The sequence below is a fragment of the Colias eurytheme genome, chromosome 23 (genome assembly GCF_061535395.1).
Source record: "Colias eurytheme isolate Ceu_HAF_F1 chromosome 23, ilColEury1 Martin Lab GWU primary, whole genome shotgun sequence".
NCBI lineage: Eukaryota > Metazoa > Arthropoda > Insecta > Lepidoptera > Pieridae > Colias > Colias eurytheme.
This window is the reverse complement of record NC_143002.1, coordinates 6217592-6232799: the sequence shown is the minus strand read 5'-3', so window position 1 is coordinate 6232799 and position 15208 is coordinate 6217592. Positions and strand designations below refer to the sequence as shown.

Here is a 15208-nt window from a genome sequence, read left to right as displayed (position 1 = left end):
TGATTTTTTTTGTGTGCTAAGCTGAAAGATAGGCCAATTCAGTATGGTAACATTTACTATCGTTAGATCTTTGAATGGAATAAAAAAAAGAATGAAATGGCAAGAAAGATAAAATTACCCAGTATGTTCACCACTTCAAGGGCCCGTAAAAAATAAAATCACATAAAAAAAGTTTTCCGTTTGACTTTTAAAAACTTGCTCTATCTATCAGATAGCTACCCTGAAAATTTCATTTTATTATTCAGAAGGCTTCAATCGAAAAATTTGAATCTAAATGTGGTAAGTGCAAAAATTGAATTAACATGATGATCATTAAAACCAATAAATAGGTGTTTAATTACCAGAAATTTTTAAAATAACCCCGCTGTTGCTCAATGCAAGTGCGACATCACCGTAAAAAGTAGTCTTTTAAATGTCTGAATGCCCTTTTATCATTTTTAATGGTTTCTTCTGCTACTATGAATTCCCGGGTTATTTCGTCCAAATTGTGGCAGTCTCTCGTCTTTGTAGTATCCCCACGGAAAATAATCAATAGGGTTTATGTCCGGGGACCGTGCAGGCCAGGCTAAAGGGCCAAGATACCCTGAAAGATGGATTGGTCGTTGCAGCCTGCGCATGCGCCGGTGAAGCCTGCCTTAAAGCCTGGCCTCCACGGTCCCTCGACCTAAACCCCATTGATTTGTTTCAATGGGAATATTAAAAAGACTTCGGCTACTTGAGAGAATGCCACAATTTAGACGAAATAACCCGGAAATTCATAGTAACAGAAGAAACCATTAAAAATGATAAAAGGGCATTCAGACATTTAAAAGACAACTTTTTACGGTGATGTCGCACTTGCATTGAGCAACAGCGGGGTTATTTTAAAAATTTCTGGTAATTAAACACCTATTTATTGGTTTTAATGATCATCATGTTAATTCAATTTTTGCACTTACCACATTTAGATTTAAATTTCTCGATTGAAGCCTTCTGAATAATAAAATGAAATTTTCAGGGTAGCTATCTGATAGATAAGGCAAGTTTTTAAAAGTCAAACGGAAAACTTTTTTTATGTGATTTTATTTTTTTACGGGCCCTTGAAGTGGTGAACATACTGGGTAATTTTATCTTTCTTGCCATTTAATTCTTTTTTTTATTCCATTCAAAGATCTAACGATAGTAAATGTTACCATACTGAATTGGCCTATCTTTCAGCTTAGCACACAAAAAAAATCAAGCATCTTCCGCAATCATTGACGTCAGCATGAGTGAAAATATCATCGTACTCGGCGATCGGTGAAAAATTGAAAAAATCGTCATAACTCCGAAAATACGAAAAATCGCATAACATACATGGGGGTGATTCGGATAGCCCTCTAGGTCCTCTACCTCTCAGCTTCCGTTCATCACTACTTTTTGGTACACCCTGTATATTAAAGATATGAAGTACCTACCTAGATCAGTAATTTAACGATATTTCTGAATCTGTACTCGGGAATCGGGATTCTATTTATTAAATACTAAAATTCCACCCGCGTCTTTGCCAGCTTTGTCTATCCCTCGAGAACCACTTAAAAAAAACTGCATCAAAATAAGTTGCGTAATTTTAAAGAATTAAGCATACATCAGACGGAGAACGGAAATTTATTTAATTATTCGTGGAAATTATCGAATATAATTTAATCAACGGTACCCAACAATTAACAATTCAGATTATGATCAATAGATACTATCGCGTTCATTAATTGAAATGATAATTAGATATCTGAAAGTCATAGTGGTATTAGTGTAACGGACCCATGGAGGCGCGCAAGTACCAATATAAAGAAATAGGGGGATTCAAAATGGAGGCTACTTTGACGTATCAGCTGATTATTGTGGCCTGTAGTAAGTAATGATTGTGAGATACAAATCTTATTATAATATCTATCCGCCCGCGGAATCACACGATGTGTTTGAAACCTAATTAATTATACATATAAAATTTCCTCTTCAATCACCCTATCTACTAAAGAAACCGCATCAAAACCCGTTACGTAGTTTTAAAGATTTAAACATAATAGGGAAATACAGAGCGACTTTGTATTACATCAAACGAACCAAGAGCTAGAGCAAGATCATTCTTTCGTGATTTTTTAGTGTAAACGAAAACTCGTATTCATTGTTGTTTAGTATTAGAACATTGCATAGAATCTTTTCGAACGCTCAAAGAACAACAAAATAATGCTCTACGCCTGTTTACCCTAAAAGTAGACAATAATTTAAGTTTTAAAATTTCGTGAACGCATTAATGCTAACTTAACCTAACCAATATATTGTTTTCAACTGTTCTCTTTCGTCTAAGTTAATTAATTAGTTTAAGAATGGTACGTGCAGATAATATTATTAACTAATGAGTCTCACTATACAAGTTTAATTTTCAAATCTTTCTCTCGACGCTACTCTTGACTCTACTATAGATTTTTATACACAGCAATCTATTTGTTATCACTGAAAATTGTTCAGTAATTCATTATATTAATGAATAATACTTACACGGGTTTCATGCATGGCCTCACAAGATATAAAGGGCTTGTACATTTCTATTAAAAAAAGTTGAAAGGTATTGTGTAAAATGAAATTCGACGAAGCATGTGTTTTTAATCATGGCAATAATTAATGGGACCAGGGGAAAGATTTTAATGATATGCAGTGCATAAATAATAATCTTAAGCAATACGATATAGGGCCGATTTTTCAATGCTTGGATAAAACTTATCCGTCCAATAAAGTATTATACACCATAATATTATTATTAGGGCCGATTTTTCAATGCCCAGATAAACAGCTAGATAGACTTTATTCTTCAGTTAACAAAATATTCAATTTTTCAATAGACGAATAGGACTTATCTATCGAATAACTACGTTATTTGAGGAATAAATCTATTTGCCGCTCCGACGGCCAGATAGCGCGCTATTCGACTGTTAGGCGTTTGAGTTGACAACTGACGCGTCAAATTTGAGATATTTTCGTATGTCATAACATAGAGCGTAGAATTATTAACAATTAAACCTCTTTCTATATAATTATTATCAATTAAAATCATATTGAAATTGATGTTTTTGATAGTACTGATGACCATGCCATTGAAAATTTGCCGAACGCTGCCTTTAAGTATGTCGTTTCCATCGTAAAATATATAAATTGAAACACAAATTTAACCAAACTCTTTACTCGAATCAAAACAACAATCAACAATCATAGAAGACAAGTGCACTCCTGGCGTGAGTCATAATGACGGTTGTTGACAAATTGCAAGATTTGACTCTATCCCGCTCTAACCTGACTAATTTAATATGTTTGTTTCGCCACTCCGAGAGCAGTGCTGCCAATATGGAAATATTTGGTCAGATAGTTATTCATCAAATAAATCACGATTGAAAAATAGGCGAGCCGTAATGAGTTAGATAAATAATTGAATAAATCTATTCGAGGGGTAGTTATTAGACTGTTTATCTCGCGATTGAAAAATCGGCCCTTAAAATGTCACGTAAACTGTCAAATACGGGCAATTAGAATACGTTTTTAAAATGGTAGATGCAGTATTCGACGAATAAGTTTTATCCAAGCATTGAAAAATCGGCTCTTAGTAGAAATAGTTAAAATATTATGATGATATTTTTTGATATTTCGTTTAGGGCCGATTTTTCAATGCTTGGATAAAACTTATCCGTCCAATAAAGTATTACACGATAATATTAAAATGTCACGTAAACTGTCAAATACGAGCAATTAGAATACGTTTTTAAAATGGTAGTTTTATAAATTATTCGACGAATAAGTTTTAACCAAGGATTGAAAAATCAGCCCTTAGTGTTGTTAGGAATAAAAATTGCATGGTAGTTCCTTTAAAGAGGAGTGGGAGAGGGAGAGGGAGAGGAAGAGGGAGAGGGAGAGGGAGAGGGAGGGGGAGAGGGAGAGGGAGAGGGAGAGGGAGAGGGAGAGGGAGAGGGAGAGGGAGAGGGAGAGGGAGAAGGAGAGGGAGATGGAGAGGGAAAGGGAGAGGGAGAGTGAGAGGGAGAGGGAGAGATAGAGGGAGAGGGAGAGGGAGAGGGAGAGGGAGAGGGAGAGGGAGAGGGAGAGGGAGAGGGAGAGGGAGAGGGAGAGGGAGAGGGAGAGGGAGAGGGAGAGGGAGAGGGAGAGGGAGAGGGAGAGGGAGAGGGAGAGGGAGAGGGAGAGGGAGAGGGAGAGGGAGAGGGAGAGGGAGAGGGAGAGGGAGAGGGAGAGGGAGAGGGAGAGGGAGAGGGAGAGGGAGAGGGAGAGGGAGAGGGAGAGGGAGAGGGAGAGGGAGAGGGAGAGGGAGAGGGAGAGGGAGAGGGAGAGGGAGAGGGAGAGGGAGAGGGAGAGGGAGAGGGATCTCCCTCTCCCTCTATTAGAATACGTTTCCCGCAATAAGAATACGTTTTTAAAATGGTAGATGCATTATTCGACGAATAAGTTTTATCCAAGCATTGAAAAATCGGCTCTTAGTAGAAATAGTTAAAATATTATGATGATATTTTTTGATATTTCGTTTAGTGTTGTTAGGAATAATAATTGCATGGTAGTTCCTTTAAAGAGGAGTGGGAGAGGGAGAGGGAGAGGGAGAGGGAGAGGGAGAGGTAGAGGGAGAGGGAGAGGGAGCATATCTGTGTTGATTATCATCTACGGCTGTACCTAGAGTAGTAGAGCAATCTTTTTAAACTATTCCGATTCTCAATAAATAACTATACGAAAACATAACTCAAAGAATGCCACTAAACTTATTAAATTTATTTTTTTTTTTAGTTAACATAGGTCAAATCGTGGTTGGCTACAGTGTCGGGTGGTCTGCACCCATCATACCAAAACTTCAAAACACTACAGACAATCCTTTGGAAGAACCAATATCAGATCTCGAAGCCTCATGGGTCGGGTCTTTACTGTATATAGGCGCTATGGTGGGTAAGTCTAATTTATCTTCTGGATAATAATATGTGCTGGATGTGTTCTGTTTAGCTTATCTGTCAGTTAAAAATGTAAAATATAGGTCAAAAATTGTTAAAGGGGCATAATTAGCCGGAAAATAATAAAACCGATTCTAAACGTAAATAATTGATTAGAAGAAATTAAAGATTAGAACATTTGATTTTATAAGTGAGAGATAAAAATCCGTATTATATTCGTAGAAAATACTATAATGACTTACTTACTTATTTACACTACACTCTTTGTTAAATTATAAGTTATGGTTCTGTTTGTAGAAGTAATAGTAGTAGAAATAGTAGGTACAGGAATATGAAGTCTTTAAGCAGTCAACAAGGTATGAATAATTATTGATCGAAAAGATAATTATTTTATTACAACTACCATTGCAAATATTCTATCTTAGATGAAGGATTGGTCTCCGCGCGCGCGCTACGACTAGATACCGCACCACCTAAAAGCAATAGCTCTGCGAGTGCGGCAACTCATTTCTGTAGTGTGTGAGGCAATTTGTAAAGACGCTAGTGTAAGTGTGTGTGAAGAATTGGGCTGCCAGCTACATAAATTTTACCTAATAAATGGGAAATCTGGCATCTTGGAAAGAAGTTTGAAAAATATTTTTTTTCATCCTGACCTGGCCGGGAATCGAATCCATGAACATGCGACTCAAATTCACTTGCGACGCTACTATACTATAGTCACAAAGGTTGTTTAAAAGTAAAAAAGCGGAAATAAAAAAAAACATATTATATGAGTCAGTTAAACATGGTTAAACAGAAATAAATTATTGTTATTATACTTTTTTATACATGTGTTAGTAATAGTATAAAAAAAAGAAGTTCAAATTATTGCTAAAAGATTTCCTCAACCACGTGTATTTTTTGGATATGCAGTACGGCAACACTGTATGGCGTCGTATTTTCGTAGAAAAAATTTTCGATGTATAGGAGAAATTTCGATTAAGGTGATGAATTAATTTTTCTAACATTTACGGCCCTTTTCAAACCTTCGTAATTTTTATATTATTAAAGTTGTCGTGATGAAAATTCTTGACAAGAAAGTTAAATAGTAACACAATACGTCTACCGTTTTAGAAACATGATTCCATGATATTTTCTCGATAGAAAAAAAATACAAAGTTATCATTGTTATTTTTTTTTAATCTCTGGCATCTTCAAAATAACAAACGTAAAGTTACGACTTTTTGGATATTAACTATAAAATATACAACCTATACGTCTACCGTGTTAGAATTTTGAAATATGCGATGGTTTTGAAATAAACAAGAAATACTTGAAATTAGCGCGCGACCAGCCAATATAGCGAGAGCCGCCCTGTACCTTCCTACCCCGATCGTTGCACGAGTCATTCCCGCTACGGCCGTCACACGGGGAACTTGTGTCGCTCGCGCAATCGTAAAAAAGGGTGACAACACGATAAGACAAAATGAGACAAATGGGGACAATAAAGAAAATAGGAAGAAGAAACATAAAGGTTGGAGGAAAAAGAATGCTTACAATTGGAACAAATTAATGAAGTAAGTTGGTTTTATTTTAAATTTGATGATAATTGTATTATAGACGATGTTTGATATGTACCCCTGTTTTAAGTACATAACGAATGTGTAAGATTTTTTCATTTATAGCATAAATAATCTGTTCAGAAATCCGGAATCCAGAAGGAAAATAAACCCACAATGTGAATCCACTCCTTCGTAAGTACCTTTATTCAGTCAAAAATGTATGTTATCAAAGCTCTACTGGTTTTATCGCATGATTCCATTTTTAGCAAAAAGCAACAAAGTGCAAAGAAATAAAAAATCATGGTGAACTTAGTGGAAGTATGGCGGACATAATATGGAACAGGAGCTCATTGGAGTAGTATTATATTTAAAAAAAATACGAAATAATTTCAAGAATTACATTTCGTAGATAAGTATGTTGTATAAAGAATTTGATGTTGATATTTATTTCATTTATACTTACTACACCTGTGCGGGAAATTGCTTAGTACTAAAACAGGTTTATATTCATATTTACATAGTAATGTGAGTTTTCATTTCGAAAAATTTTGTGTAAGTATATTAAATTGAGTTCCTGGGTGATCTGGAAACACAATTGGGCCCGGAAGATGGCGCTGCAGTCACTCCTCCTAATGACATGAACCGATTTGGATGAATATTTGTGTGCACATTTCATTTTTGTGGGATGATTGGTTGATTCGCTTTCACATTAGCTAATATTATGTATTTTTGTTGTTAGAAAGTAAACTTAATTTAATGTTTATAATACATTATTATTGGTATAAATAAGCCAGTGTTCGTCTCACATTGCTGTACCTGCCTACCTACCCTACCAGGGCCTAACTTTGTTCTGGCTATTTTATTTTGATTATTTGTAATGAATAATTACAATTATAATAGAGTGCAAAAAATCGGAATGATATTTTAAAAAAAATATCATTCCGACCGCGGCTTTGCCCGCGTGGAATTAGATTATATCGTGAATCCTGTCTTATCCCACAGAAGTGTTCAGTTCGGATAAAAAGTATCCTATGTGTAAATCCAGGCAATTAGCTATATTTTATCAAAATTGGTAATGTAGTCTTGACGTGATTAAGTAACAACTAACAAAAAAATATACAAATTAACATCCAAAGTTTCGCATCAGTTTTACTGTATTAGTGATATCTTCCACTCTTGACTTTGACTGAGAAGAATTAGGGTTTATAACTTCTTTCAGAAATATTACCTTTCATTTCTGGGCATGACGTAATATCTACGTCAGCATCAAATTCTATCTAAGTAAATCCATTCAGTAGTCCGCGTTATTGAGTACCATTTCATTTTTTCAGAGTAACAATTTTTTTTTGTTATTTTAAAGATTATTTATATTACCTGTATTATTTTGTAATAAAGTAAACATTACGAAATAATAATAATTATTAATAATGTCTAAGTAGTTGTTAAAAAGAAGATTATTTGTTTATAAGCAAGAAAATAAAACCAATAAATCAACAATTAAATATATATATAAGAATATTATAACTGTATGACGACTCCATACATGTTTGTCCCGAGTCGGCCAGCGGCAGCGCGGCGAGTTTGCAAGAATGACTTCGCGCACACCCGCGTTCGCGATAGCGAGCTATTAGACTCCGCCCGCCAAGCAGTAGATTTTTTTTTGTGTATCGTCTTAATACGAAACTTTAGTGATGGTACGTGATCCTAGTGTCTTTCTTATTTTTTGTTGTATTATTTTTAAATAGTTTTATGACACAAATAGGCATTTTACTTCAGATTTTGTTCAAAATCTTTATAAACTATCGGTTCGCCCTCTCCACACAATGCATGTGACACGACTTGCTTGGGTACGCCGAATTCGGCGTACTATTAGTTGCCGCATTTTTCAAGTACGCCGGCGGTATCTAGTCGTAGCGCGCGCGCGGAGACCAATCCATAATCTAAGTATTCTATATTCTGAAACAAATAAGCAAGCTTATTAGGCCTTACTTAAGTTGCAATATACTATTTTTCTAGTTAGATATGAGAGAAACAGATGTCTAGATATTATTTTCTGATTACACGGATGGAAAGTTTCCCTTTTCAAGTATATATGAAGCAAATGTATTTCACATCTGTTTCATTTATCGAATCGCATTACGAATAAACTGATCACATGCCTTGGAAACAAGATTTTTTAGTTACAATTTATTGTGATCCACAAAAAGACATTAATTATTTAATTGTTATTTATTCTTCATACAAAATATACTATTTTAAACTTGGTACGTTCGGAAAACGACCGATGGTTCTCAATTTATTTATTACTAGCTGCGCTTCGCGGTTTCACCCGCGTAGCTCCACTTCTGTTGGTCTTAGCGTGATGATATATTATATGTATTACCTTCCGATAAATGGGCTATAAAGCACCGAAGGAATTTTTCAAATCGGACCAGTAGTTCCTGAGATTAGCGCGTTCAAACAAACAAACAAACAAACTCTTCAGCTTCATAATATACACTTTTTAATATAAGTGTGTGTGTGTATGAGTGTGTGCGTGTTGTTTGCGATTTTCATTTCAATTTTTGGTCAATAAGCTGTAGTATTACTTTTTTAAACTTAGAGCGAGATAATTGAAAGGAATCTGCCAGTAGTAGATATTATTATCACTTATAATACCACAAGAGCTTCAAAATTATCGGGTATTTTCAGATAGGTTCGTTGCAAACAAATGAAGGAGTCAAGTTTTTCAGGTTAAAAAATCACGAGCGCGAAGCGCGAGTGATTTTTCCTGAAAAACTTGACGACTTTATTTGTTTGCAGGGAACCTTGAGGGAAATGCCAGATAATTTTGAAGCTCGTGTGGTATTCGGGGGATTATTTTTCCGTCCCAAATGTCGGCCAATAATTTCACAATTGAATTCAGTTTGACGCAAACGACCAGAGAAAATTTTCAAAAAATTATCAGTATAATAAAATGTAGGTTGTACCACGTGACGTCGAATGGTGCAATTCTATTGGTCGATATTTGGGTCGGAAAAATAATCACAGTAAAAACAATAGAAATTATTGAAATACAATACTCAATATTATTACTTGAAGTATAGGTATAATATTATGAAGTCATCACAAATCGCTTAGTTTTTCACGACGAATAACTACGAATAATAACAAGATAGTAAAATATAAAATTGTTTCCAGGGCCATACATAACGGGAATATTATCAAACCTAATTGGCAGAAAGCCATGTTTGTTAATCGGAGGATTCCTCAACATAATATCGTATATCCTTGTGATAACAACCAAAAATATCACAATGGTATATGCTTTGAGGATTATAAGTGGCTTAGGCATGGGTGTAACCACGGTTGGCAATATTGTGTATGTTGGCGAGATAGCGTAAGTAAATCCTATTGTAAATTGTATCTGTTTGTTTGTAATGTTGTCAGGACGTTCTATTTTCAAAAGTATACAATTTTCAATTTCTATTTCTATTTTGAAAGGTATGAGATATACTAACTGGCTTAGGAAACGTTGTTCTGTCAGGACAGTTTTACCTGTAATGGTATGATAGTAAAAAATAATCGCCAAATGTGTTGGTAAGCGCGAAACTCGAGAACGGCTGAACCGATTACGTTAATTCTTTTTTTATCATATTCTGTGAAGTATGAGGAATGCTATTATGGAGAAAAAACGTAAACATTTAACATGTATACCACAGGCGAAGCCGGGGCGGACCGCTAGTTAAAAATAGTTAATAACGAAATCCTACTACTATATTTAACTCTTTTCTGTAGGACTGCTTTCCGTTTAGTGGTAAATGGTAAAACTATGGTATGACGAATTAAAAGTGCTTTTAGAAGAAGCCCAATTGAATAAATAAATTTATGAGTTTAAATTTGAATTTACTTATAACATTGATGAAAATGTGTTAAGTCGTTTCATAAGTTTTGTGACAAACATAGATAAGAGATATTGACAAAAGTTTGGAAAAGGATAGCCTTCAGTAATTTTCCAGATGTCTTTTTACGGATATTGAATCAAAGGACTTTAGTTACTTCAGCAACTACTATATAGTAGCAGTCAAAATTAGACCTTAATTCTTACTTTACAAGATGTAATATCGTCTAGCATTGCAGTAAACTGTAGTGGACCAAATGATGTAATTTTGACCCTTTGTTTAATTTGGCAGAATATATAAATGTATTCTTCTCCCTCACATTTTTGTTTTGCAAATAATTAGATACTTACTCAATTGTATTTAAACACAAATAAACCACAAAAAAAACGCTTAAAGAAACATAAATAAATACTGTTATATCACATTCTCAAACTAATTATTTCATAACTTCTTCAACATTTACAACCAATTCATAAAGTAGTATGGAGAAGAACCGGCAGGAAAGTCTATAGTTGCTCTTTCAGCGAACGATTCGCTATAATAATATCGTAGGCAATGAAAACGTCGAAGATTAGAATATAGGTAAATATTGTAACGTATTAGATTATCATAATGTTTGAATAACAAATACAACATATTGTATGAAATCGCAAATAACATCAAGGAAAATTATCAAAAACCTCGTGACGACTCACATTTATTCCGCTCAATTTACTATCAATTATACGTTTATTTTCCAATGTAAAACAGTAAAACTTTTCCAATCTACATTTAATTCAACTATCTAAATTCTAAATCTTCGATAGGCGTTATTTTCCCTATCGCAGATTTATCGGTAAGATCACAAGATTAAAATCTGACGGTTATAACTCACGTGAACTCGCACGCTTTTGTTATCAAAAATTATAATATGACAAGGATGGTACCTACAAAAATTATTGAAATGATCATACAATATCCTGCAAGAGTATTAAATAACTAAAAATGCAGTATTATGACGTAATACACTGCCCTGAGACGGAATATTTTACACTAGGTTTCCGCCCGCGGCTTCGCCCGCGCAGTCAAAGAAATACCCGCATAGTTCCCGTTCCCGTGGGATTTCCGGGATTGCGTCATTATCCCGGGATAAAAAGTAGCCTATGTCCTTTCTCGGGTATCAAAATATCTCCATACCAAATTTCATGAAAATTGGTTCAGTAGTTTAGGCGTGATTGAGTAACAGACAGACAGACAGAGTTACTTTCGCATTTATAATATTAGTATGGATTATTATCTGTCACTTAGAAGCGATTAATAACCCTACCCTGTTTGGAGTAAATAATATTTGTTAAACTAGGTCAGGTATTAGATAGAGGCATATCATACCTGACCTAGTCTAACAAAAAATATCGAATGATTCTTTTCGAGAACTATTATTAATGTGTTCTGACGTTTTTTGTTTATCTATTGCCACACGTTTAGGGCCTCTGCTTACATCATCATGCTGGCCTTCATCTGCACACGGGCCTTCTATAAGGGTACAGGCCATAATTCACCACACTGGCCAAGTGCGGGTTGGCGGATAACACGTCAAGTCGTCGAACTTTTTGATTCTTCGACAATCGACATGTCGGTTTCCTCACGATGTTTCCCTTCACCGTTCGAGCAGTGGTGATGATGCAACATGCGCAAATTGAAAAATCAATCTATTTCCTACGCGCAAGCCTGGTCTCGAACCCCGGACTTATCGATTCGAAGTCCGAGGTCTTACCACTGAGCCACCACTGCTCTACACTGCTCTACTTACAATGTCTTTTCAATTGTATTATGTTTGGGTATTTTTAAAGATTAGGTACTTTCGAACCTTCTCTTGATATTAACAGAAAAAGATTTCACAAAATCGGTCAAGCACACGCGTGACCAATTGAAATAGGGATGCCATACATTTTTATTCACTGATTGCCAGTAATTCGATTTTGTTACAGGTCTACACACATAAGGGGGATTCTCTTGACATCCACATCAATCGTGGGTATTTCAGGCACGCTCCTGGTATATTCTGTGGTACCTTTTGTGTCCTATGTGGCAACAGGGTATATAGCTTTGGGGATTTCTATAGTACACATGATTGGTATTTTGTTCATACCTGAGTCACCTGTTTACTTGGCTATGAAAGGTAAGTTGATTATAGGACCAACCGATTTTATGTATGTTCTATGGGCGTGTTTCTTGTAAGGAAACTAAATGTGTTACTTTGTGTGTTTCTTTCCGTATTTTATTTTAGCGAACTAAGTTAACGAAGTATAAAAAAAAATCCTCGATAAGTTATCAATATAAAATCATTGAATTAAATTTTATTGAATTTTAAACATTATCTTTACTGCACGTTTATCTAAGATCGTTATATAATATTATTATTTTTTATTTGTAAATTGGGTACTTATTTTTTTTATTTTTAGGTGATACTATAAAAGCAGCGAAAACACTTAACCGACTTGGTAGATCTGGGGATGTAGATAAAACTCTAGAAACATTTTCACAAACAAAAGGATCTGAAACAACGAAAATACAAGATTGGACTGAAATATTTACTTTTAAGTCGAATAGAATGTCGCTGTTTTTAACATTCACGTTAGGTAAGAATTTTTTAATTAGCCTTAGGGCCGATTTTTCAATGCTTGAAATGTGCAGAATGCAATGTTAAAACTTATCCGTCCAATAAAATATTACACGATAATATTAAAATGTCACGTAAACTATCAAATACGGGCAATTAGAATACGTTTTTAAAATGGTAGTTTTACACATTATTTTACGAATAAGTTTTAACCAAGGATTGAAAAATCAGTCCTTAAATGTAGATAATTATACGTTTGATATTGTTTTGAGTGACATAATATTACTGATGATTAAATTAATTTAATAATAAAACAACTAAAATTGAAAATGTTTGGTGAAAACATAAAAAAATGTTTGTATAGAAGGACTCTAGTCCTTCTCCTGTACGCAGGCTATTTTTTATGGCGCATTGGGAGTAAAATTTCAAAGTCGCGTCATGGACCGTCATGTCATGAAGTAAGGCGACGATTTTGGTATCTTTGAATCTTGTCAAAGAAGTTTCACTTCTGACACGTGCTCAGCACACACGCTCTTTTAGTTTAAGTTTTTTTTTTTACTTTTATATCATACGTTTTTATTCAGGCATTGTATCATTGTGATTATATCTTTGTATGACCGTGACACTTTTGAACCCCATATCCATATTTTAAACTTCTAACACTTTTTTTCCAAAACTAAATTGTCTCTTCTTCTGTCTTCTTCTTTCAGGAGCTTTTCAACAAACAAGTGGTGTAGCCGTAGTATTATTTTTTGCTACAACGATATTCAAACTTGCTGGTTCTTCAATAGAGCCGCAAATAGCAACAATTATTATTGGTGTCACTAGATTGGTTTCTAGTTTAATTGCACCTACGTTTATTGATAGATCTGGAAGGAAGATACTGTTGATGATGTCGATGGTTGCGTGTGCTGTTAGTTTGGTTAGTATATCATGCACTTATAAATTAATTAATGTTATTTTATATGTCTACTAGCGGCCCGCCCCGGCTTCGCCCGTGGTACTTACATGTTTTAACTATCCTATCTCTCAAGTTGGATCGAACTGCACATGGTGTGCGAATTTTATTATAATCGGTTGAGTGGTTTAGGAGTCCATTGAGGACAAACATTGTGACTCGAGATTTATATATATTATTAAGAAGATTGGAATAAATATGCTAGGAAAAGGAACACAAGTTTATTAATAACTAAAGCTTCCGCCCGCGGCTTCCGCGTTTTCAAAGAATAACCCCGATATAGCTCCCGTTCCCGTGAAATTTCCGGGATAAAACTTTGCCCATGTGTTAATAACTCAGGCCCCGGAATCACAGACACAATAGAAAATCTATTGTGTCGTGGACCGATCGGGCCGTTCGGGGCTCAATGGGTTAATCCAAGTTACCCTCTATATGTGTGCTAAATATCATTGTAATCGGTTCAGTAGTATTTGCGTAAAAGAGTAACAAACATACATACACATACATCCATCTTCACTAACTTTCACATTTATAATATTAGTAGGATAGGAAAGGAAGTAGACAATAATATGAAATCATCTACTAAACAATTTGTATTTATTCTTTCAGTCGGTGCTTGGTTTATATTTCTATCTGGACAGGGTGAAGAGTCCAGTTCTTGCGAGTATCGGATGGTTGCCGATGGTGGCGCTCATTGTTTACTTCTTCTGTTATGAAGCAGGTAAAGTTATAATGTTTATGTCTCATCAAGTTGTAATAGGGAAAATAAAGTGGGAAGTTCTTCACTTCACTTCGATATTCTTCTGCGTAGTTCAATAAAATTCTCCGATTAAAGAAGCTTAAATTACTTCTTCCAGATCGCTCAATTATTATCGATGAAAAGTTCAAATAATTATTGATACAAACGTTGCAGTAATTATCTGAAATATTAATGAAAATTATATACAGTACATAATACATAATATTATAGGTACATAAATTTTCCTTTCCAGGATTCGGCACAATCCCCAATGCGATAGTAGGCGAAATGTTCAGGCCAAACGTTCGCTCGAACGGTTCAGCCCTCGCCATAACACTAACCTGGCTTGTCGGCTTCGCTCTGACCACCAGCTTCAATTCCATGGTCGAGACCCTGGGTGGTGACGTCACGTTCTGGCTGTTTGGCGGCTGCTGTATTCTGGCTTTTCTGTTCACATTCTTCTGTCTGCCAGAAACTAAGGGGAAAACTTTGAACGAAATACAGGAGATGTTGAGCTAGTGTCGAATAAATTGTTTTTAGG

At 35.1% G+C, this 15208-nt stretch overlaps 1 protein-coding gene across 1 annotated transcript; it reads left to right on the top strand.

Annotated features, from left to right (window-relative positions):
• Positions 1–1765: 1765 nt before the first annotated feature.
• LOC149898343 (facilitated trehalose transporter Tret1-like) lies at positions 1766–15208 on the top strand. Its single transcript, XM_090115511.1, has 8 exons — positions 1766–1869; positions 4792–4947; positions 9671–9869; positions 12339–12529; positions 12813–12989; positions 13681–13892; positions 14538–14649; positions 14921–15208. Exons 1-8 carry the CDS (start codon positions 1782–1784, stop codon positions 15184–15186), a joined length of 1401 nt encoding a protein of 466 aa, XP_089971637.1. The 5' UTR covers positions 1766–1781; the 3' UTR covers positions 15187–15208.